The 23220-nt window shown below is 38.3% G+C and overlaps 1 protein-coding gene across 4 annotated transcripts in view; it reads left to right on the top strand.

Annotated features, from left to right (window-relative positions):
• taok3a (TAO kinase 3a) overlaps positions 1 to 23220 on the top strand; it is an 89301-nt gene that overhangs the window by 36047 nt on the left and 30034 nt on the right. For 2 of the 4 annotated variants that reach the window (XM_033972040.2, XM_033972041.2), the window contains 9 exons: positions 9651 to 9881; positions 14008 to 14079; positions 14703 to 14804; positions 15715 to 15760; positions 15932 to 16028; positions 16483 to 16596; positions 17663 to 17754; positions 17840 to 17933; positions 22455 to 22536. The exons of 1 other annotated variant lie outside the window; for it this stretch is intronic. In XM_033972040.2, coding sequence (XP_033827931.1) covers positions 9750 to 9881; positions 14008 to 14079; positions 14703 to 14804; positions 15715 to 15760; positions 15932 to 16028; positions 16483 to 16596; positions 17663 to 17754; positions 17840 to 17933; positions 22455 to 22536 — 831 coding nt within the window. In that variant the 5' untranslated portion in view covers positions 9651 to 9749. Of the gene's footprint in view, positions 1 to 9647; positions 9882 to 14007; positions 14080 to 14702; positions 14805 to 15714; positions 15761 to 15931; positions 16029 to 16482; positions 16597 to 17662; positions 17755 to 17839; positions 17934 to 22454; positions 22537 to 23220 lie in introns of all 4 variants that reach the window. One more of the 4 variants, XM_055223963.1, reaches the window with a different exon arrangement.

The raw sequence follows: 23220 nt of genomic DNA on the forward strand, positions 1-23220 counted from the left end.
AGTCCTGGTTCTCCTTCAAAGCAAAATGGTATTTTTTAAATTGTTCAGGCGTGGCTAAAGAATTATGTTTCAAGTTTAAAGGATGATGGCCATGCTTGTTGCTACTGTCTTCTACCTTTACTGAAATAGTTAGTTCAGAGCAGAGACTGTATAATAGAAGTGGGCCATATTTGGAAATTGGAAACTCGGAACCAAACGGTCAATCAGGAGCAAAGCTGCTGAAGACCCTTCCCGCCCATACTCTCAGTCAAATCTGTTGCTAATTCTACCGAGAGCATCGTCGAGAAAAGCAAGCACCGGATTGGTCTGTTATTGGTCTGCTCATATCTATCTAAGAACAAAATAGTGAAATAAAAACAGCAGGATCATGAAGAGTAGATTAAAACAAACATTTTAAGGCCACGGAAAGTTAATACCTGATCAGTTCTAAATCTAAATGATCAAAACTGGATTTGAACAAGTATCGATACTGAAAAAACAAGTGAAACATAAATAGAATATTGACTACTTCCTGAGTGAATATAAATGAATATATTTGAGTATCATAATATAAGACCACTGTATAATATTAACGCAAGTGCTATTATTTTGTGTTGAAAATGACATTCTGTTGTCTAAGTTGTTTGTGTTTTTACCATCATTATCTTATCTTTGCTTAGTATTGAAATAGTTTTTGTATCGTGACTACACTAGTTCAGGTGTGTGTGTGTATGTGTGTGTATGGATGGATGGCAATACTGAAGATAAAATGTTCTTTGCGTATACAGAAATAGTTTATTGGCACCAGCTCACAGTCAGTAACGATTCTCTCCCAAATGTCTGATGATAAAACAACATTTTCATTTTAATTGGTTCACGATCGGCGGCCAGACCAGATTTGTGCATCTAAATTGGCCTTGTATTATTCATAATGAGGCTGACCCATATAATGCCGAGCAGCCTGTCACGTCACACAGGGGGGTCCCGGGGGTCTTGGCGCAGTGGGAGACATGGCTGTTCACTGCCTTTAACTTTTCATTACACTGGGTTATCCGGGCCCACTGACTCAGATATACTACTACAGACACACATTGGTACAAGCACATGGTAAAAATGTATTAGCTTTATTTAAAACTATATAAATGGCGTTGTGGACTAAATGGTATTTCTGTCAGCTGTATTTTTCAGTACATTTCTGTGTCTAGATAAACAAAAAAAATTATCTAATTTCTCTAAGCAAAGTCATAAATGGTGCAATGTCTTGTAAAATGCATTTTTGTACCTGCCTCCAATAGTAAAATAGAAGATATTCAAAGAGTTTCAACTTTAGATGGTCAATATTGTGCTAATATATTCGTGATATCAGATTTTTTAAATATTAGTTTTGGAAACATTCCCTAATATACAAGAGTCTTATTTTTTGTTTATTCAACGCAGATTTTTTAAATTTATTATTATTTTTTTAATGTGCCTGAAATGTTGCGTGGAATGATTTAAAACCCCAGCTATCACTAGAGACACAAGTAACCAGGTGTTATGGACTACATATTTCAGCTTTCGGTGTATTTTTCAGTACATTTTTGTTTCAAGATAAAAGCACTTAGATAGATTAGATAAGGTTTTTTATTGTCAATAAATGGTACAATTGTCCAGTACCTGCCTCCAATAGTAAAGTACACTGCCTGGCCAAAAAGGTCTCACACTCTAATATTTTGCTGGACCACCTTTAGCTTTGATTACAGCACACATTTGCTGGTTTATTGTTTTGATTTCACTTCTGCAATGTCAAAAGATTTATTTCCATCCAGTGTTGCATTGATTTTTCACCAAGATGTTGCATTGATGATGGTTAAGTCTGACGCTGCACAAAGTCTTCTCCAGCTCATCCCAAAGATTCTCAATGGGGTTAAGGTCTGGACTCTGTGGTGGACAATCCATGTGTGAAAATGATGTCTCATGCTCCTGAACCACTCTTTCACAATTTGAGCCCGATGTATCAAGAGCATTGTCATCTTGGAATATGCCCGTGGTATCAGGGAAGAAAAAAATCCACTGATGGAATAACCTGGTCATTCAGTATATTCAGGTGTCAGCTGACCTCATTCTCTGAGCACAGACTGTTGCTGAACCTAGACCTGACCAACTGCAGCAGCCCCAACATATTTACTTAGTTAAATCTAGGTGGCAACTTTTTTTTTTTTGGCTGGGCAGTGTATTTGTGATATCAGGATTTAAAAACAAAATATTAGTTGTGGAAACATTCTCTAATATACAGGGGTACTTTTCATGCATCAAAAAGTACAACAAAACTGTATTGCATCAGAGAAAGATGAACTTTGTAATAACTTAAATGTTGAACTTCACTACAACTTTGCTTCAAGTAATTGTCAGAGCTACTCAAATCAAGGTAAATATTTGGAAGTCAAGTCTTGTTAGCGTGCGTAGTAGATACTCCTTTGTGCAGCGCTGTATTAGCTCGCGCGCTAAGCCTGCTCACTGTAATGTCAGAGAGAGTTAAGAACCTCATCATTACGTAATTCTGATTTAGGCCGCACTCACGCACATGCCGCTGCACTGTGTCTCAACTCACATTTTGGCGGATTTACATTTTTTTTTTTTTTTTTTTTCATTGGTGATTAGAGCTGGTGATTTGGATCCAAGTTAAAATTCCCACAGTCAGCCTAATTCCTGCTGCCTAAAGCCGAGAGGGGGGTAGTAAGCCGCTCAAGCCTGAACACACTCACTGACACACATACGCAGCTACTATATGAACCACGGTACATGCAGATTGAATGAGAACACTGTACTTTGTCTTTAGTGCACACCACCTCAGAGGACATGAACTTCTCTGGTGCTTAAAAAGAGCGGCTTTAGGAAAAACGGTTAAGGAAAATACCTAAAACATTGGGAATGATTTTTAGTTTGACAAATCGCAATTATCATAATATGCTTAAAGTCAGGAAAAAAGACCAACTAGAATGTGTTTAGGTGTGAACAATAGACTGTATAAAGAAGTGGACTAAGTGAGTGTGACGTCACCCATAGCGTTCGGCTACAGTCAAATGAAGCTCATCGATGCTAACGGTTATAGCGGCGAATTTGGAGTGGTTTTGAATTCCAACCGCAAGTATCATAGCAACCAGAGAGTCAATCTGGAGCAAAGCTGTTGAAGGTAACGCCCTGTCCCACCCGCACCACTGGTTTAGCACAGAGCGAACGCGTACCAACGCTGTCAATCAAACCTGTTGCTAACGCTACCTCGCTGAAAGAAGGCACCTGATTTGTCTGTTATTAATGTGCATATCTTGAATCACGGACAAAATAGTGAAGTAGAAGCACCAGGATCATGTAGAGCAGGTTAATACGAACATATGAGTCAGTGGTCATCCCATTTCGGAACGCGGCGGCTAGCAGGTTAGCTATGTCCATTTATATATACAGTCTATGGTGTGAACATAGCATAATAATGAATGAAACAAAACACAACTCCAGATATATTTTTGAGGAGGTAACAACATTTTAATACGCCTAAACGCTCACAAGAGTCAATTTTTTAAAATGTAAACTCCATATGGATTCATTTGGATCTCTGCAGTGAAGTTTAGTCCAGTTTTTGGTGTCACATATCCGATGAGCCAAGAGTGGGCTGGCCTGTTTCCTCTCACAACACATGGCATCTCCACAGCTTCATGGACTTGGGCCGGCAACATGTTTGTGCATCAATTAGTCATAGTGGCACCAGCGGGGGGCTCGGGGGCGGGAGGGGGACTCGGGGGTGGGATGGACGCGTTTGTTTGCCGGTTTCATTTCGCGTGACACTTGTATGCATATTAAACTGTGACCCACTATGGGGTATAGAATTGAGTGCATTTTTTATAACTGTGCATCGTGCTAGTGTCAGGACAGAAGAGGGCTGTGTGGGGTTGGCTGCAAGTTTCATGGTGTAAAAGTAGACGAAATACTTTTAATTACGCTTCTGTTAAAGGGCCCATATTGCGTTGTTCTCTGATTAATGTGATAAAGTTGTTTCTTCATCAAAAACATAGCTGGAGTTGTGTTTTGTTTCATTTTGAGCTTTGGAGATGTAGACAGACTAATAATAAAGAAACAAAACACAACTCCAGGTATTTTTTTCAGGAGGTAACACTGCTTAAAGCTCAAAAGATTGTGTAATATAAGACATTTAATTATTTTGTTCCTAAGGGCAAAATGAAGTTAAAACCCGACTTGTGTTCTGATCCCTGTCCCTCCTTTTTCGGTGCTATGGTCATGATGATTCACTGCTTCACTTCTGTTTAATGCAGCAGCTTAAATACATTTCCCTATTCAATCCTCCTATTGGTCAGCTTTTGTCTTTTTATTTTATTTTATTTTATTTATTTATTTATTTATTTTAAGTAGGACAGTGCTTTTGTCATGCTCTGATGAACTCTCTCGCCTCCTGTAACTAATGGGACATGGACTTTTTCACTGTTTGCTATAATTTAAAATATATTCTAATAAGTCAGGTACTAATTATCGTCACAGGCCCAAAAATGCCTGTTTAATTCTCAAATATGGAGGTTTCATAGATTTAGGGATCTATTCTCTGGTCTATTCTCTCTATGGTTAGGGGTCAAATGTTAGCCAAACCAAAGGGCTTAAGTGGATTAGACCTATAGGCCAGGATCAGGGTGAAAGTGAGATCTGCTTCTGAATGACCACACCCATCAGTCACCAGGGCCAGACTCTAACGGCTGAAAGTGTAAAACATGAAATGACTGAGCTAAAATATATAATAAAAGAAGCATTCAAACAGTTGGAGTTAAAGTTGCTGTTTCAGGTGGGGATTTGTCTTCATAAAGTTATTATTACTTTGCCTGGAATTGCCTGCAGTTTTAAACTGGCATTAAACTTATCATGCATTTATTCAGTTTCACGTGTTTTTTTTTTTACCGTAAAACATTTTTTTCCGTGAGCTAGTTAGCCTCTCCATAGATCTGACCTTCAGCTTTGCCTGGTTATGCCACTTGCTTGTATCCTTGGAGATGGTTGTTTAAAGTAGACCTGTTATGCAAAATTTTCTTTTCAGAGCTTTTTACCATGTTATAGTTGTTCTATTTTCGAGCAGTCTTTAATCGTTTATTTTCAAGACACTGTGCTGCCAATCAATGCCCGTTTTCACCACCACCGGCATACGCCCACTGCCCTGTACTTACTTTATTCTTCGATGTAATTTTCTTAATCGATGATATGCGTAATATTCTACAGCGCCATGTAGTAATTTTGTTACCAATGAAAAAAAATCTGCTAGCGTGATCGAATCCATCGGAGAAGTTAACAGCTACACGACTCTTTGTTGTGATTATGTTTACGCCGACATCCCATTGGGCACCACAGTTTCCTAATGCAGAAGTCACCAGAATTGTTTCTTTTATTAAATTATTTTAGATGAATATTGCAATTTAAAATGTACAAATTATGGCATAATGATCCATGGGTGTCAAAGATTATAACTATAGAGCAGACACAAATACAGTCTTCTTGAATGCCACGTTATGAAACATTCAAAGCAGTGGGAAGGTCTTCACTAAAAAAGTTACACAATGCACCTTTAAGGAACAGCAACTGCGATATAGATGTAAAGTTCAAAAGCAGCAACAACAACATCTGGTCAGACAGTCTTTACCTGGGGTGTTTGTGCTAAGACAGCTGACCCGGATTCCCCGATGAAAGGTAGATTAAGTTCATCTTATTCCTAACAAAAAATATATACATTTTTAATCAGCAACACAAGCTAGAAATAATTTATTGACCATACAGTAATGATGATTGGTGTCTAAGGTCATGTAATGTGTGAAATGTGCAGCGTGAATATGAAATCACTCCCTCACTGCTCCTAATCGGTCTGATCCATTTGCCTAAGCAGCTCTCCCTCTCGGCTCAGCCCCATTCACAGATCCCCAGGAGCATGCATGTATTCTAGTGTCCTCGATCACATTTGTGTCACTAGTAACAGCTTCCTTGTGCCCTTTAAAAGCTCGATGTTGCCACGTCCCATCATTTCACACGTCTTAGAAGAGCAGTGAGAAAGAGCAGGGTGAAAAGTGTGAGAATCTGCTGTGAAGCCTCCCACTTCAACTTCTCCTTCTTCCTTTTTTCTAAATATTTTATGATAAGTGATCTTCACGCAAGCTGCAAGATGAATCAAAATTTATATCACAGTTGTGACTTAGCGATTGCAGTAACTTTAATGATTAAATATAAAGACGTGGACTAAGTGAGTGTGACGTCACCCACAGCGTTCAACTCCAGTCAAATGAAGCTTCTCGAGGCTAGCGGTTATAGGGACAAATTTGGAGCAGAGTTACATATTTGGTTGCTATGATACGCCTGGTCAGAATGCCAAAGAGCCAATCCGGAGCGAGGCTGTTGAAGGTGATGCCTCATTCCGCCCAGACTGCTGGTTTAGCATGGAGCGGGCGCTTAGCAACAGGTTTGATTGACAGAGTTGCTAACGCTAGCGGGATAGACCTCTGGGACAAAAGACGCCTGATTTGTCTGTTATTAATGTTCATATCTTGTTTTCCGGACAAAATCGCGAAGTACAAACCCCAGGATCATATAGAGTTGGTTAATGCGAACATTTTAAGACCAAAGTGACGACCCTAACAGCATTCAACAGTTCTCACTTCCTATTTATAACATAGCGTCTGGCAGGTTAGTTTCCATTTATACATACACCCTATGTGCATAAGCTCTATAAGAATCACATTTAAGAACCCTTAGCGTCTTCGTCTTCCAAACTTTGTCATTATAAAAACCAGAAAACAGATTTGTCTTAATATCTGTAGAGAACCAATACTGTGTCTCTATTAAGCTCAAACTGCAGCATATCTATGACCGTGTTGAGAGCCGGCAGCATGCGGCTTGTTTTTGTAGGCAATTTACTCCACGCTCTTCTCTCCATTCATCATTTGTCACAGCTCAGTCACAGTCTGGAGGTCTAAGCCCGACGCCGCATGCTTTTCTGACACAGCTCGAGTAACTGCCATATCCAGACGAGCAGCGCCCCACAAATGTGATTATGTTAACATGTGTAAACAGGTAAACAAGGCATTGGCGTCAGGCTGGCAAGACATGCTTGTTAGCAAGAGTGTTGTTTAGGCTTTTTTAAACCAATATCAAATCTACATAAGATGGAGGTGTGCAACAGTGTGAATGTAACAACGATATTAAAATAACATCCATCTATCCATCTATTTTCTTCTGCTTATCCAAGGCCGGTTCACAGGGCGACAGTCTTAAGCTTCCTCCACTTCCTTGTTTCAATAACAGCAAAGTACAAATTTACCTTTATGTATGTGTAAAAGGATGTTACTCGAGTACTGACTGCTACACACGGTCATTATGAAATACAGTATTTCAATTGGGAAAGGTCATTTAGAAGCTCAGACCAGTATACGATCATTGTGTCAGTGGGCAAGACACTTTACCCTCCTTATATGTCTACAGTATGAGTGTGTCAGAGTGGTAGTAGTCGGAGGGCCCAATGGCACAAAATGGCTGCCTCACCACTGTCAGTGTACCCCTGGGCAGCTATGACTACAAAAGTAAATCAGTAATTCATTCTAGGTACTTTTGGATCATGTTGCAGGGTTTGGAATCAGAACTAGTTAGTACAGTATCTTTTGTTAAAGGACCCATATTACTCTATTTTCTGATCTATGTTGCGTTTTGGAGATGTAGACCGGCTAATAATAAAGGATTAGTCGAACATAATCATTTATGGGTAGATGATATGTTCAGAAATGTCAAGATTAACAGTTTTTTCCATTAATAGAGGGGACTAAGTGGCGTCTGTAGCCCAAAATTCTCAACTGTAGCCTATAATCTGGACTTTGTGTTGCACATTGTGTTGTATTGTAAATAGGTATTTTCCTTTTTACAAAACTGTCATTAAAGGATTCTATAAAAGTAACTAATCTAATATGACTGCTTAAAAAAACATGGAATTAAAAGCAATATATGGCATGTATACTGCACAAGATATAATTATTCAAATTCTGACTCTGTTGTGCTTTAACGGTACATGGAATCTAAGAGAAATTGATTCTGTTGTCACTTCATACTGTTTAGCTAAAAGAAAAGTTCCATATGTTTTGAGCTACACGCACAGGATACATCTGGCTTCAGTCGTGGGCACAGTAGTGAGGGTCTGTATGTGTGTCAGTGCAGTGTGCAGTGGAGCTAACTGGAGCAGAGACATGGGGATGATGCTGCACGCTCCACCTCCCTGCTCCTCTGCTCCTCTGCTCCCCTGCTCCCCTGCTCCCCTGCTCCCCTCTCCGAGCCCGTGGAAGTGAGGCATCAGTGACTCAGCTTCATCTGTCTACTGGATACATGTGTTTACGTGCACAATGTGACTGTGACTGAGGCGAGCAGCAGGACGAGACAGCCTCTTCATTGTGTGAGCGCTGACCATTTCACCAGAGTTCAGTGACCAATCGTGAGACACAAGACAAAGACCAAATATAGAGTCAGTGCGATGGAATGATTTCAGGCAGAAATTAGACTGCAATAGTAAGCCTAAGTAAATATAGACAATAAACGATAATATTGAAACCAAACTCTAAAGCAGAATTATCCCCAAAAACTATAACTATAAAAATAATATTGTTAGAATGCACCACTGTAGTAAATTCTTTGTTTTATAATGAGTCATAGAAGTTAATGTGTGACAGTAGCTCCCTTAGTGGAGTGTTTGACCAATGATCTGAAGGTTGGTGGTTTGAATCCCACTCTTGACGTAAACATCATTGGTTGAGTCACTTAACCGATTGAATGTGTGTGTGAATGGGTGAGTGGTTCCTTGATGTAAAGCGCTTTGAGTGCCTTGACGGTGGAAAAGCACTGTATAAAAATGTATCCAAATGTGACCATAATTCAACTTTCTACAGCTCAAATCTTACCATAGTACAGAAAAGTAACCAAAACTTTCCCTTTAGTGCAAAGAAAAGTCTTCATGATAAATACTGACCTCCCAAAATGATTGTTCCATCTGTCATGTATTGAACAATGAGTAGATATCGTAATTATTGTAACAGGCCCACGCACTACAGTAGAATAGACTTTATAGTTTTTCACATTTGACCCATTTAGGAATGCGAGAGGGTAACTTGTCTGATGGGTGATTGTAGTGCAGCACCAAAGGGCCCTTCTCCAGGTCTCTGGCTCTTGATTAGGAGATTGAGCTAGAATTCAAACCTAAACATTCTTGCTGTGGCGTGAGAGTGCTTCATCACCTTGCTGCTAAAGAACATCAAGAAATTTCCATCTCCATCCAAGCTGCAAAACATCTTCACTCTAAAACTTTTGTCACTAGACAGAATTGAAGTTTTCCTTTAGCTTTGGATCATATCTGGACGACAGACACATTGAACATCTCCATTTTTTACATTTTGTTCATTCATTGTAAACACAGTGACTTAATAATAGAAACGGGCCAATGGCATTCTTGTTCAAAACTGCAGAACGGTTCTCTGATAACTATTTTTGAAGGAAATTTGAATGTTTCTTCCTATGTCCCTATGTGTTGTTAGGATTTCGATGAATAAAACCACAGGCTTGAATATAAACACATACTGAATATAAACACATACTGACTATTGCATATCTTTTTTGTCGTGCAGGTCTATCTGGCCAATGCCGAGGCCGACATGGAGAGCTGTTGGCGGTAGCAGCTGCAGCAGTCGCGTGTGTGTGAGCGCCCGGCCCATGCCCCGCCCATAATGCCGTCCTCCACCAGGAAAATACCGCCGAAGGACCCCGAGCTGGCTGAGCTGTTCTTCAAAGATGATCCCGAGGACGTCTTCTGCGACTTGCACGAGATCGGCCATGGCAGCTTCGGGGCGGTGTATTTTGTAAGTCCTGCAACTACAGGTTAAAACATAAGGGGTTAATGGGTATTCAAATGTAGGCTGACCGAAATGTTTAGTGAATTGGAGAATCCTTACTAGAGGTAGGCAATATTCACAAAAAAAGTCATATCTTATCATAACAACAGTCTTATGTATATTTTGCAATCAGTAATGTGTCAGTATGTACGGTGATAACTACATGACACAAATAACCACGTAGTGACAGTAGCTCAGTAAGTAGTGTGTCAGATCCACTGATCCGAAGGTTAACTTAACTCACCTCTCCCCCAGTGTCTGCATATGTGTCTCCGCGTGTGTGTGTGTGAATGGGTGAGTGGTTCCTTGATTCCTTGATGTAAAGTGCTTTAAGTGCCTTGAAGGTGGAAAAGTGCTATAGAAAAGGGTGACCATTTACCGTGCGCAAGTATGCAAATTTAGCAGCTAATTAGATGTCAGTGTAGCATGAAATACAGTCTTTTTGTAGCTTTTAGACAGTTTTCCTTTGATGTACTTTTTATTTAACTTTGCATATCTTCAGTAATTCAAACAACAATTCTGACATGATCTTATCTCGCACCTTTCACCTTTACTACTTGTTATTGCTAAATATCTGTCAGGGTATGTTTCTATGTGTACCCTGCCTAAGACCAAGAGTAGGAGTGGACTGAATAATGGCAATGGGGCGACAGTAGTGACAGTAGTTTAATTAGAGTGTTTGTCCACTGATCGTAGGTTGGCAATTCAAATCTCCCTCTCGCCATAAAGATCTTTGGGAGAGCGGTCACATCCACTGACACACAGGTTGGCGGTGCAATTCTAGCTCCCAGAGATGAATGCTGTCATTTTGTCTTTGGGCAAGACACTTACCCATTCACACACACATTCATACACCAGTATGCACAGACACTGGGGGTGAGGGGGGTTGAGTGGTTCCTTGATGTAAAGTGCTTTGAGTTCCTTGAAGGTGGAAAAGCGCTATATAAAAATGTGACCGTTTACCATTTAATTAGCACTTTAATAGATTCCATGCTTTTTATTATAGGCCTATTCATATTTTTCAACTGCCCAACTTTTTTCCATGCTCTAAATCCTTTAGTAAACCCAGACAGCATCTACTTATGCCACTGTGCATTTTTTATTTTGTGTCACTGTTGGCCATCATTCAATACTACTATATATTATTATTGGCAACAGTAATAACAGAATTACAGAATTAAATGTGGTATTCCAGTATTATTGTAAAAAATACTTAGTAATAGCTTTCAAATTAGCTACAAAGGCATTTTTGCATTGACCTCCAACCAAATTCTGCTGTTGACCCACTTCATTCAATAGGCTACAAGTAAATTTAATGAGCGATTTAGCCCTCGTGACTTATATACTTAATTGCTTTGTTTCCTTTTTATTTGTATTTTTCTGTATTTTGAACAGAAAAGGAGAGTCTAAGTGCTCTCATTGGGCATCTCTGTATAAAGATAAATTTAAAAAAAAAGTCTGATCTAACACCTGAACCAGGGGCTGACTGCTTAAGACTCTCATCACAGGTTCAGTCAGTATTATCATTATTATCTCATGGCGTTGGATTATGTATCACTGCTAGTTTTGATTCAGTGATTTCTCCAGACGTGCTCTTTCTCTTCAGACTGTCCGATCATTGTAAAGTCAAAGCACATTTCTGAAGGCGCTTTCTCTGCACGCTGTCATAGTAATCTCATCATCACTAATTACTCTGCTGCCTTTGATTCTATGTGAAGCAAAGACTTGTACTCTACGTGTCCCTCTTTATCTGCCCCTCTGAACCCAGCGCCCCTCCCCTCCAGATGCACGGCTGAACTGGGGGGTGTTAAGCCAGCTGCTCGCACTTGTGAAAACGGTCACTATAAGGCAGGATTTTCAGGGCAGACGGAGCTTCAGTCTTTCCCTGCTCTATATTTACAGACACACTGAAGTATTACGTGTGTTTCCCTCAAATATAAGTGGGCCGATATCAAAATATTGGCTATATTGTTAATGTTGTTTTGACAATATGCAAATTTTGTATTGATTGAAAATAAAAATTAAGACAAGGCAAGTTTATTTGTATATATAAAACCAACTTATACTGAAGAGCACCAAAAGGATAATTTTACACAATCTATACACATTCAAGTTGCACTCCTGCCCCTAAATTTTTGTAAGAAAAAACTTAAATCAGTAAGCTCCAAATATAAACTGTAAAATTACCCACAAAACTGCAGAAATATCAGTCATTTCACATGTGTCTGATGTCCTCTAATACATTTAAAGACATGTTGTAGCACATTTCTGTTGGATTGACATAATATCGTTTGAATATTATTATTGGAAGACCCCCAAAAATCTCATGTTCATTTTTGTCAATATCGTCTTTACCATCAAATATCATTAATGGCCCCAATGCCCTGTCTGTCTGGTTGAGTGTCTGCTGTTAAATCCTACAGCAGTGCCAGTGCTGGGTGACATACTTGTATTATCTCATGAAGCTAAACCGCTCTCTCTAACGGCTAACCACAAAGATCTGACCACGTGTCCAGTTCAACTTGTCTGCTCCACAAAAACTGGTGACTTTGGTAAATCTGGCTATAATAATAGATATTTTGTGTATGGAATGTGTATGGAATTTTGTTTTAGAGTCTTTGTGCTCATGCTAATGCTAACATCACCTCCCTCAGGCTAATAGCTCTATATTTATCAAGTCTTTGATTTATTATCATCATCTGTAAATGTCTGTAGTGCTAATTTTCTGCATTCTAGCTGCAGGTTAATTGCATGTTTGGAGGGAAGAGCCTGGTTGTATGGGCTGTTTATTACTTTGTAACAATAATCACATTCAAAGACATGCAGATGTATGCACTTTCATGCTTTGGTTAATTCATGTGGGGACTTGGTCTTGGTCCATTATAAAATAGTTCAGGGGGAAATCCTGCTGAGCACATGGGCCCATTACCTGAGGCTTTGAAAACAAGTCTCCATAGTGAATACAGAACAGACGAGGTTTTGTAATTATTGGTCCAACTTTGTGAAAAGAGTAAGCCTTTTAAGATTTTAGTGAATCCGAATATTGATTCTCCATTGCAGCCCTACAGTAAACCAGAGGGAGCTACATCTCTGCTTGTACTGACAGGCAATCACTGGGATCAAATGAAACGAAAAGAGACGACTGGGAATGCTGTGTAGCGTGCAGTGAGTGTAATTCCATCTGAACCTCCACATGAATCGCCATTCATTTGTAAGTGGGATGAGGCTGGGTTAAGGGCTTAGGCTGAGCTGCAGTGTAGCTGTCCCAAAGGCCAGATACCCCTGAGGTTAAACCCAGGCTTTAACACGGGCCTGCGGATATGTAGAGAAGATGATGATTCAAAATGCTCACAGAAGCTGCAGACTAACCACACCACTGCTGCACCAGCAGTAAATAACGGAGCGCTTTGATCATGCAGAAATGAGTTCAAATTCAAATAAGAGAATCTGTTAGTGTTGTGTCATGCTAATGCTCGCTGTTGTGAACATGCAGTGAATTATACATCAGCTCCATGTGCAAAAGTGAAACATGTTTTACTTTATATTCTAATTTTGCACGTCTTCAATAATTCAAGCAACAATTTTGATATGATCTTATTGCCCGTCTCTCATCTTTACTTCTGTGTGTACCCTGCCTAAGACCAATACTGGGAATGGATGAAATAATGGGAATGGGGCGACAGTAGCTCAGGTGGTACAGTTTTTGTCGACTGATCTGAAGGTTGGCGGTTTGAATCTGTTCTCCACATAAATATCATTGGTAGAGCAGTCAGACCCACTCACCTACAGGTTGGTGGTGTGATTCCAGCCCCCATAGATGAGTGCTGTCATGTCCTTGGGCAAGACACTTAACCCCCCTCACCACCATTGTCTGCGTACACTGGTGTTTGAATGTGTGTGTGAACGAGTGAGTGGTTCCTTCATGTAAAGCGCTTTGAGGTCCTTGATGGTCGAAAAGTGCTATATAAAAACGTGACCAGGTAACTTTGATAGATTTTATTTGCAAAAGTGAAATATATTTTAAAACAAGTATAGAATCACAGCATTTTTGTGACTGTTATTAATTCAAACTTGTTTTGTGTTTTCTTTTTAGGCCCGTAACTCGTACTCCAATGAGGTGGTGGCCATCAAGAAGATGTCCTATAATGGCAAGCAGACAACCGAAGTAAGAAACTGGCAAAATAAGAGTTCTGTAGTGAATGACAAGCCTTGTGTGCTTTATATAGGCCAGACAGAAAACAATGTCTATTTATAAAGCTTTAAAGCAGTACTGTTCTAGTGAGTGGCAATGAGAAGGAGACAAAAATGCACATGTTGGTTTTTATCTTCTATTCGGACCATTTTGTATTTATGTATTTTATTTACAAGATTAGTTTGAGTTTGTTTATAATACCAATTGTGTGCATAGCTTTAATATTTATTTTTTTTTTACTATTTTTACTCTGTTTTATGTTGCGCCAAATCGCCAAAGTACAGTCCAAGTTTGTGAATTTTGGCAATGACAGTTAAGCATTTCTGATTCTCAAATACAACTTTATATGACTCAAAGCGATAAGGCAGAACGTTAACAAAATGGTCGTCCTTTTGGTCAGTGTTGGTCTAATACAGTCTCTTTCCTGCTCTTTCACTGTTTGACTGTGTTTCAATGGGTCAAACATAGAATTGTCGGAAACGAGACTGTGTAATCCATCATTCGTTCCCTACTGTAGCAGAATGTTATTGTTGGTTTAATACAGTCTCTTCACTGCTGTTTGACTGTGTTTGTATGTGTGCTGTGTGTATCTGCAGAAGTGGCAGGACATCATTAAGGAGGTCAAGTTTTTGGGACAGCTGCGACACCCAAACACCATCGAGTACAAAGGCTGCTACTTAAAAGACAACACTGCCTGGGTACTAATCATTTTCACTATGAATAATATCTTTGTTATGTGAATTAGGCTTTAAAGGTTCTATATTATGCAAAAATTCACTCTTGTAATCTTTAAGCCATATTACAATGTTGTTATCTCATCAAAAACATATTCGGAGTTGTGTTTGTTACATCCACACTTATTTGAGTAACCGTTTATTGCTCATTCAGTCATTTGCTGATTTTCTATCGCTAAAGAATTACATGGATTTTTATTGTGAATGGGCTCGCCTCTCCACATTTATATCCTGTAACGTGACCTGGTGATGTCACCTACTTGTCTCCCTGGAGATCAATAAGTTAGAGGCCATACTGTGGAACATTTCAGAAGAAACAATAACATGTCCATGGAAATGCGCTTGTGGTGTGCCTTTAATCAGGAAAATTACATAGTGGCCTTTAATAATAATAATAATAATACATTTTATTTATAACGCACTTTACATTTGAACAACAAATCTCAAAGTGCTACAGTGCAAAAAAAGACATTAAAAACAGAAGACAATTAACATTAAAAACAGAAGACAATTAACATTAAAAACAGAAGACAATTAGTGTAAAAGCAATAAAACAATTTATTTATTTGTTGTTTATCCTTTAACATAGGCTGTTGCTGGGTTTCAGATGACATCACGCTACTCTATAGGCCAATATCTTTTAATATAGATGGGGGACAGCTAAAAAAAATAAAAGTTTTTGTTTTTATACAGTGAGTTCTTTGGTCTAGTCGGGAATAGAAATGATCAGATTCAAGATTTGTGAGTTTACCTTTTGGATATTTCATAGCAAAGTACAGTGTAATCAGTAGGGAAATCTGGTTCTTGACATCATCACATCATAGAATCTGAAAACTACCCATTTCTATTTTTCTTTCTATTTCTTTTCTTCCAGCTGGTGATGGAGTATTGTTTGGGCTCTGCATCAGACTTATTAGAAGGTAAGTCTGTTGTGTACTCGAAGGCAAAATGGTAGTGACAAGGAACTGTACTAAAAGGATTATTTCAGCTGACTGGTCCAACACAATACCACATTTGTAACGGCACTTGACCCTTTCAATATGCTCGAGAGCACTATAAAACTTGTACTAATTTTTGTTTTTCTCTATAAGTTCACAAGAAACCACTGCAAGAGGTGGAAATTGCTGCCATTACACACGGTGCCTTGCTTGGACTGGCTTATCTACATTCCCATAACATGATTCACAGGTGAGATATTCCTCCATGTTTCTATATGAGGCATTCAGAACATATAGAAACTGTTCAGATATGAGGCCTCTGAGTTGTAGCGTTAGTTGTATGTTTTAATGTTATAATGTTTTTGTACCTTCTGATAAATGTTTTACACATGTTGACACCAGCTTTAAAATGGCAGCCTTTATATATTCAGTGTTTCCCATAGTTTGTAAAGACTATGGTAGCATATTTTTTTTCTCTTATAGTGACTTTTGTAGGTTTTCTAACAATACAATGAGCAACAAATTGGGATTTTGCTATGCCAAAGTATAAGCCAAGCTGCTTTAGACTATTAGGCGATCATTTTAAACCACCGTCGTCTCCTCTATAAATGGGTAACACTGATATATTTATTGAAGTTAACATGATACCTACAGTGTCTAAGTACGTCTGTTTGTTGATGTAATATTTGATCTGCTTCCTCCAGAGACATTAAAGCCGGGAACATCCTGCTAACTGAGCTGGGTCAGGTCAAATTGGCTGACTTTGGCTCCGCCTCCATTGCCTCACCTGCCAACTCCTTTGTGGGAACACCTTACTGGTCAGTGCATTAAACATAGGAAATGATGGTTTAGACACATCATGGACATATTATTTTGCTGCTTCACTGTTTTACTTGTAGTACGCTAAATAAGTATTACATAAATGAATAAAGTGTACAACTATATACAGCTATACATTGCGTACATTGCATATATCTTAAAGGTGCACTGTGTAAGTTTTCTGTTGGGGCGAGTGGTCTGTTACCGTCTCCATGGTGACATTGTTTCTTTGCTTTGAAATTTTCATAGTTTGGGAATACACTTTTTCATTATGGATGTTTTCATGCCTTTAATTCTATATTCTTGAATTATTCTGGGCAAAGTGCTAAAACAAAAAGGTGGCCCCTCATCAGAAAAGTGACGCAGTGCACCTTTAGAATATGTGTTGCTCATATGTGAGGTAGGCCTATCGCAATAACATATTTTGAAGTTTGATATATTGCTGAAGTAAACATAAATGATAATATTAAAACTAAGAGCAGATTTAAAACATAAAAACTATTCTAAATGTACAATATTGCACAAAAAAAATAAGAATAAAATTATGAGCTGCAATCAATAAACAGCAGACTGAACACTTTAGTACTTAGTTTGCATGAGTAATGAGGCATAGAAGTCATTCATTCAACATTTTACATCTTAAATCTTATTTTATAGCCAAAAAATAACCATAAATGTTCCAGTAGTGCAAAGAAAAATTCCACAGGATACATACTGACCCCAAAAATATTGTTCGAGCTTTCATATGCTGCACGATAAGTTGATATAGTAATTATAGCGACAGGCCTTCTTTTAGGACAGATATTCTTTCATACTGCATTACCAAGGCTTTGTTTCTACATTCCCCAAATATAAGGGTTATTAATGGAAATAATCCCACAGTTTGTCTCCATCATGTCATATCCAGCCACAAACAAACCAGCGTTCACATTTACAGAATCCACAAAACATTACGTTCCAGGCGTTATCACCAAGTAGCAGAACCATTAGAAGCTCCCAGAGGCTTAGCAGATTATAACATGTTTTTTCCATAGTTAATAAAGTGTGTGCATTTTCATATTCCAGGATGGCCCCAGAAGTAATCCTAGCCATGGATGAGGGACAGTATGAAGGGAAGGTTGATATCTGGTCTCTGGGGATCACTTGTATTGAGTTGGGTGAGTATTAGACAAACTAAGAAACCATTTATTCCCACTGTCAGTAAACCAGTCTCTAATAGTGTCTGTTTGTGTGTTGATTCAGCGGAGAGGAAGCCACCCTTGTTCAACATGAATGCCATGAGTGCCTTATATCACATTGCGCAGAATGACTCTCCAACTCTGCAGTCCAATGAGTGGTGAGTTGTTCCCAAATCTGAAACCAAACAAATCAGTTGAAATCAAATAATACACATGTGCATTGAAAGGGTCAACTTCCTATTTGGAACGTAACGGCTAGCAGGTTAGCTATGTCCATTTATATATACAGTCTATGATTTTAATGTAACTTCTGATTTGAAAGTAGGGTTCAATAAACAAATCATTAGATGGTAAATGTAAAGCTTTTGTCATTATAGACATCCAGTGAAAAAGTACACTTAATCAAATGTACTCCTGAAAAAGCTATTAAAAGTACAAGTTGAAGTACGTCTTGGGGTGCATTCCCACTCAACACTGCATCAAAACCTAGAACGAAACCGGGACTAGAATAGGGCTAAACTAAGTCTATGTCAGGACTGAGCCAGGAGCAAACGATAAAATGAGAAAACAAGAAAACGAAGAAACAAGGAAGTGTAAATGCGCCTTTAGATTGAGTAACTTTCACTTGGTTGACTAAATCTCTGAGATGCATTACTCAGGGGTCGGAAGCACTCTAGTAACTGGGTAAAAGGAAAGAACAATAGACAAAGCCCTGTGTCCTGTTAGCAGAGCTCTGTTCCCCCCGGGCCACAAACAGGTTAAGACTTTGTTGTGATAATCTGCAAAGTGTGACTGTAACACCCGCCTGCACAAGGTCACACGTCTAAGCCCATTACGTAATTACATGGGAAACCTCCTTCTATCTATCTACTATTGTGTAGACATGGGGCGATGTTGAAATTTGGAGTCACAATTATCATGGCTAAAAAATTGCAATTAACGATTATATCATGAAAGTTATTAAAGTTGCTGATAGTTTTAAAATGTTCTGGATATGAATACTTGTGATTTTAATACTATGAATATTTAAACTTTTATATTCAATTTAATTCAAGTTTATTTAAAACAACTTCAGCTGACCAAAGTGCTTCACATAAGTCATACAAAAACAAATATACAGATAATACAAAACATAGGGAAAGAACAATAAAACACCATGATATCCTGTCTAGTTAGTATTAAATGCCAGGGAGAAGAGGTGGGTTTTCAGTCTAGTCTTAAACTGTTAAAAACTGAGAGGATCCATAGAATTGTACTTTAGTGAAAACAACATTGATCTAGAAGAGATTGTCATGGATAAGTAGGTTTTTTTGCACATTCTGGTGATAAAATGTCGATTGTCTTTGTTGGCGATTATCATGTTCATATAAAACAATTCTTGTGTACCGTTTTTATCACGATAAACAATATCAATGTTTTTCATCCCATCTCTACTACTTTGTGCACTCGCAGTGTCTCTGTGGGCCCTTGGTTCTGGGGTTTACATGACTGGCCTGATTGGTTCTGATTTTTAATAACCACAATGTTGCAGCACTTTTTTGATGTTCCTCAAAGTTTTCAGACGACATCCTCCAGAGGCCGTCCTAATTTATTCAGCCTCATTAACAGACTGCTGCAGAATTATAACTATTTTGTGTAGGCAATATAGGTTAAAGGTGCACTGTGTAACTTAACTAACCTTGTTGTCTTGGTGGAGATTTTCCACAGTATGGTATTAAAGTTGTCCATCTCCAAAGAGACAGACATGCAGTTCAAGCTCCGAGGCCTATTTAAAGGTCAGATCTATTAAGAGTTGACCTCCCACTCATTACAAGTTATTTTGAGCAATGAAAACACCTACGGTAAGTGAATAAATGTATTTATACATAAGTTTAATGCCATACTGTGGAACATTACAGACCAAGCAATAACATCTCCGTAGAAAAAAGCAGGTTGCAGACCCCCACCAGGAAACTGACCTTTTAAGGCTTTAAATTTAGTTGCTATGAAGATCATCTTTGCTGACAACCTGAAATATTGAATTCATTGGATTTAATTATGTAATATTAGGTGAACATGTGCATTTCATAACATAACGTCAACATAAAATTATTAAATTGGGGGAAAGCTATGTTATAATGTTGTTTCCTCATCACAAACAGACCTGGAGTTGTGTTTTGTTTCATTCACACATGTTTAACACACAAATCCTGCATATTTAGGCTGAGTTCTTCTCTCAAACAGAAAACGTCTGTTCCACCTTGTGATGTCATGTAGTAATACAGGAAGTGCTTCACTGTGATTTTAAACTCCATACACCTTCACTTGAATCATTTGGATCATTTTAGCCTTGGAATTGCCAATCTCTACTAAACAAAAATGTAAAATGTAGCTATTAACTGGAAAACTACTATTTCAAGACATCACAAGGTGGAACAGAGCATTTTGAGCTTTGGAGATGTAGACAGACTAATAATAAAGTGTTACTCAAACATGTGTGAATGAAACAAAACACAACTCCAGATATGTTTTTGAAGAGGTAACAACGTTATAACATGACTTGGAGCTCACAAGAGTCAATTTTGCGTAACATGGGACCTTTAATTAACACATACTGTATATACAAATGTGTGTTGTAGCGCCACATTGTAAATATTCTGCGATGCAATGGGTTAAACAGGATTTATACACACACCAAAGACAAGTAGCAGCATGTGGCCCCTCTCCTGCTGCAGTTTTACCTGGAGGCATTGACGACCTTTCTTTGCTGTCTTCCTAACACTCGTTTAAATGACATATTCAGCACCTCTGCACCTGAGTGGAACAAACCCAGAGACTGGAATAAGGGCGCTGTAAAATTAGCTTTTGTTTTGTAGCACTGTGCGCGAGGCGGTGATTGCATTTAGAGTTATTTTTGGTTTTCCTGCAGCTCGGGGCATCAGTCATATTCTGCCACATGAGACTAAGTGTGGAGACTAGGTGTAGTAACATCCTGCAACTGTTCTGGCAAAAAAAATGCAAGATCGTCTTCAAATATTGACCTTCTATTGACCCTGTAGATTTAAATATATATACAGATGTAGATATGTATGCCTCATTTGTAAACTTTACCTTTGTGGCACTACGAAAAGCATATTTTTATCTTCACAGTAGCACAGTGTTCCATAGCTCCAGTGGCCTATATTCTTATTGCAGAAACAGAACAGAAAACACTCTGCTCCACCTTGTGATGTCATCATGTGTTAATACAGGAAGTGCTCCACTGTGTTTTTACTCATTTTAACCCTGGAATTGCAAATCTCTACTGAATTAAAGGTAAAAAAACAAAACAAAAAAAAAAGTAGTTGTTAACTTGAAAACTGCCACTTCATGACATCACAAGGTGGAACAGAGCATTTTGAGCTTTGGAGATGTGGACAGACAAATAATAAAAGATTACTGAAACATGTGTGAATGAAACAAAACACAACTCCAGTTATGTGTTTGAGTTATTTCTTTGTGTAATATAGGATGTTTTATGCATACAGTTGCAGGATGCGTCATTTGTAAACCTTACATTTATGACGCTATGAAAAGCATATTTTTATCTTTACAGTCTGTAGCACAGTGGTCCACAGCTCCACTGACCTATATTCTTATTGCTCTACATGTTTACATAATCTATGTGCACTATACATTAATCCACATTATAAGATTACATACAAATCCTGCTGTTTAATGTACTGATATATAAACAAAGATGTGATTAGTTATGTAGGATTAAAGTGATCCATCTGTTTTACTGTCTGCTGTCAAAGCTATAGTTGTGTATAGTTGGTGTCAGGGGAAAAATACTTTAAAGGTCCTCTATTACACAAAGCAGACTCTTGCGTGAGGGTTAAGACATGTTATAACTTTGTTGGGTCCTCAAAAACATACCTGGAGTTGTTTCATTTAGACATGTTTGAGTAACACTTTATTATTAGTGTGTTTACATCTCCAAAGCTTAAAACACTCTGTTCCACCTTGTGATGTCATTAAGCGGTAGTTTTCAAGTTAACCTCTACGTTTTAGCTCATTAAATTAGGCAATTCCTGGCTGAAATTATCCAAATGATTCTAGTGAAAGTGTATGCAGTTTTAAAAGGCAGTGGAGCACTTCCTGTATCACCACATGACATCACAAGGTGGAACAGAGTGTTTTTTGTGGGTCAAACATGTGTGAATGAATCAAAACATGACTCCAGGCATGTTTGTGATGAGGAAACACATCAGAATATAGTGTAATATGGGCTCTTTAAATATGTATTTAGTTACAAAATACAAAATGTGGGTATTTGTGATTCTGTAACATATTCAATAGTACTGTGTTCTGAATACAGTACTTGGAATATACTTTCACACTAAGTTGCATGCTATTACAATAGTTTTATGTTTATTGTTCCATTCATTCTAAATTTAATTCATCACTTATTAGAGAAGGCGTTTTCTCAGGAATACTGTTCAGTTTGAAACATAATCTGCGATCAAGTACACTACCACAATGTATTCCTTTGTTTTAGTAAAGTTACTATATACTCAATGCCATCAAACAGTACATGACTTGGCTTAGCTCATGTTCTAGCCCTGGTTTTGCCCTAGTTTAGTTTTTGTCTAATCCAGATTTAGTTCTGGGTTTAGTCCCAGTTTAGTGCTAAGTATTATTTCTAATTCTCTTTACAGGTCTGACCATTTCCGAAGCTTTGTGGACTACTGCCTACTGAAAATTCCTCAGGACAGACCCTCATCGGGGGAGCTGCTACGAGTGAGTGGCCTTCCCTGTCTAATCTTGTCTCATGTGACCTCACTTCCCTCCACACTGGATGAGTCAACGCCCACCCACATTAATCCCAATACAGCACCCACTCACGAAGGGCCCCTCAAGGCACACGAATCAAGCGCTCCTCTCAAAACAAATCATTCAATAGAACTTTGGTGTTAATCCCAGCACTTTTCTGTAATTGAGCAGTTGATCTTTTTGTTTGTGTGACCAACAGGTAATCCTATTATGTTTGCTTAGAGGTTTACTTTACCACTTAGCATGCTCGGGTACAGCGCATAGTAACTCAGAATAAAGCTAGGAATGATTTGGGAAAAATATGTAATTGTAATTTTTCTGACAAGTTTTGCAATTAGATTTGTCATATATCAAGTTCATATTTCAGTCTTTTTATCAATTCTCCTGGAAACGATTACAGGAATATGTATTTAAGAACATGTTTGTACAGATTAGAGATCAACTGATGGACGATGCCAATACCCTTTTTTTAAAATACAAGGCAAACAATGGCTGATTTTTTGGACCAATATATAGGGTCGATTTAGATTATTTTCCTCAAATTATGTAGTTTAAAGTTCCACCAAACCCCTTTTTAACCACAAACCTATAAGAGAGCTGTGTAGTCACGTTTTGTGCAGCGATCTTTTCATATTAAAGTGTGAATATAAA

This window comes from Periophthalmus magnuspinnatus, chromosome 9, assembly GCF_009829125.3.
Source record: "Periophthalmus magnuspinnatus isolate fPerMag1 chromosome 9, fPerMag1.2.pri, whole genome shotgun sequence".
Classification (NCBI taxonomy): domain Eukaryota; kingdom Metazoa; phylum Chordata; class Actinopteri; order Gobiiformes; family Gobiidae; genus Periophthalmus; species Periophthalmus magnuspinnatus.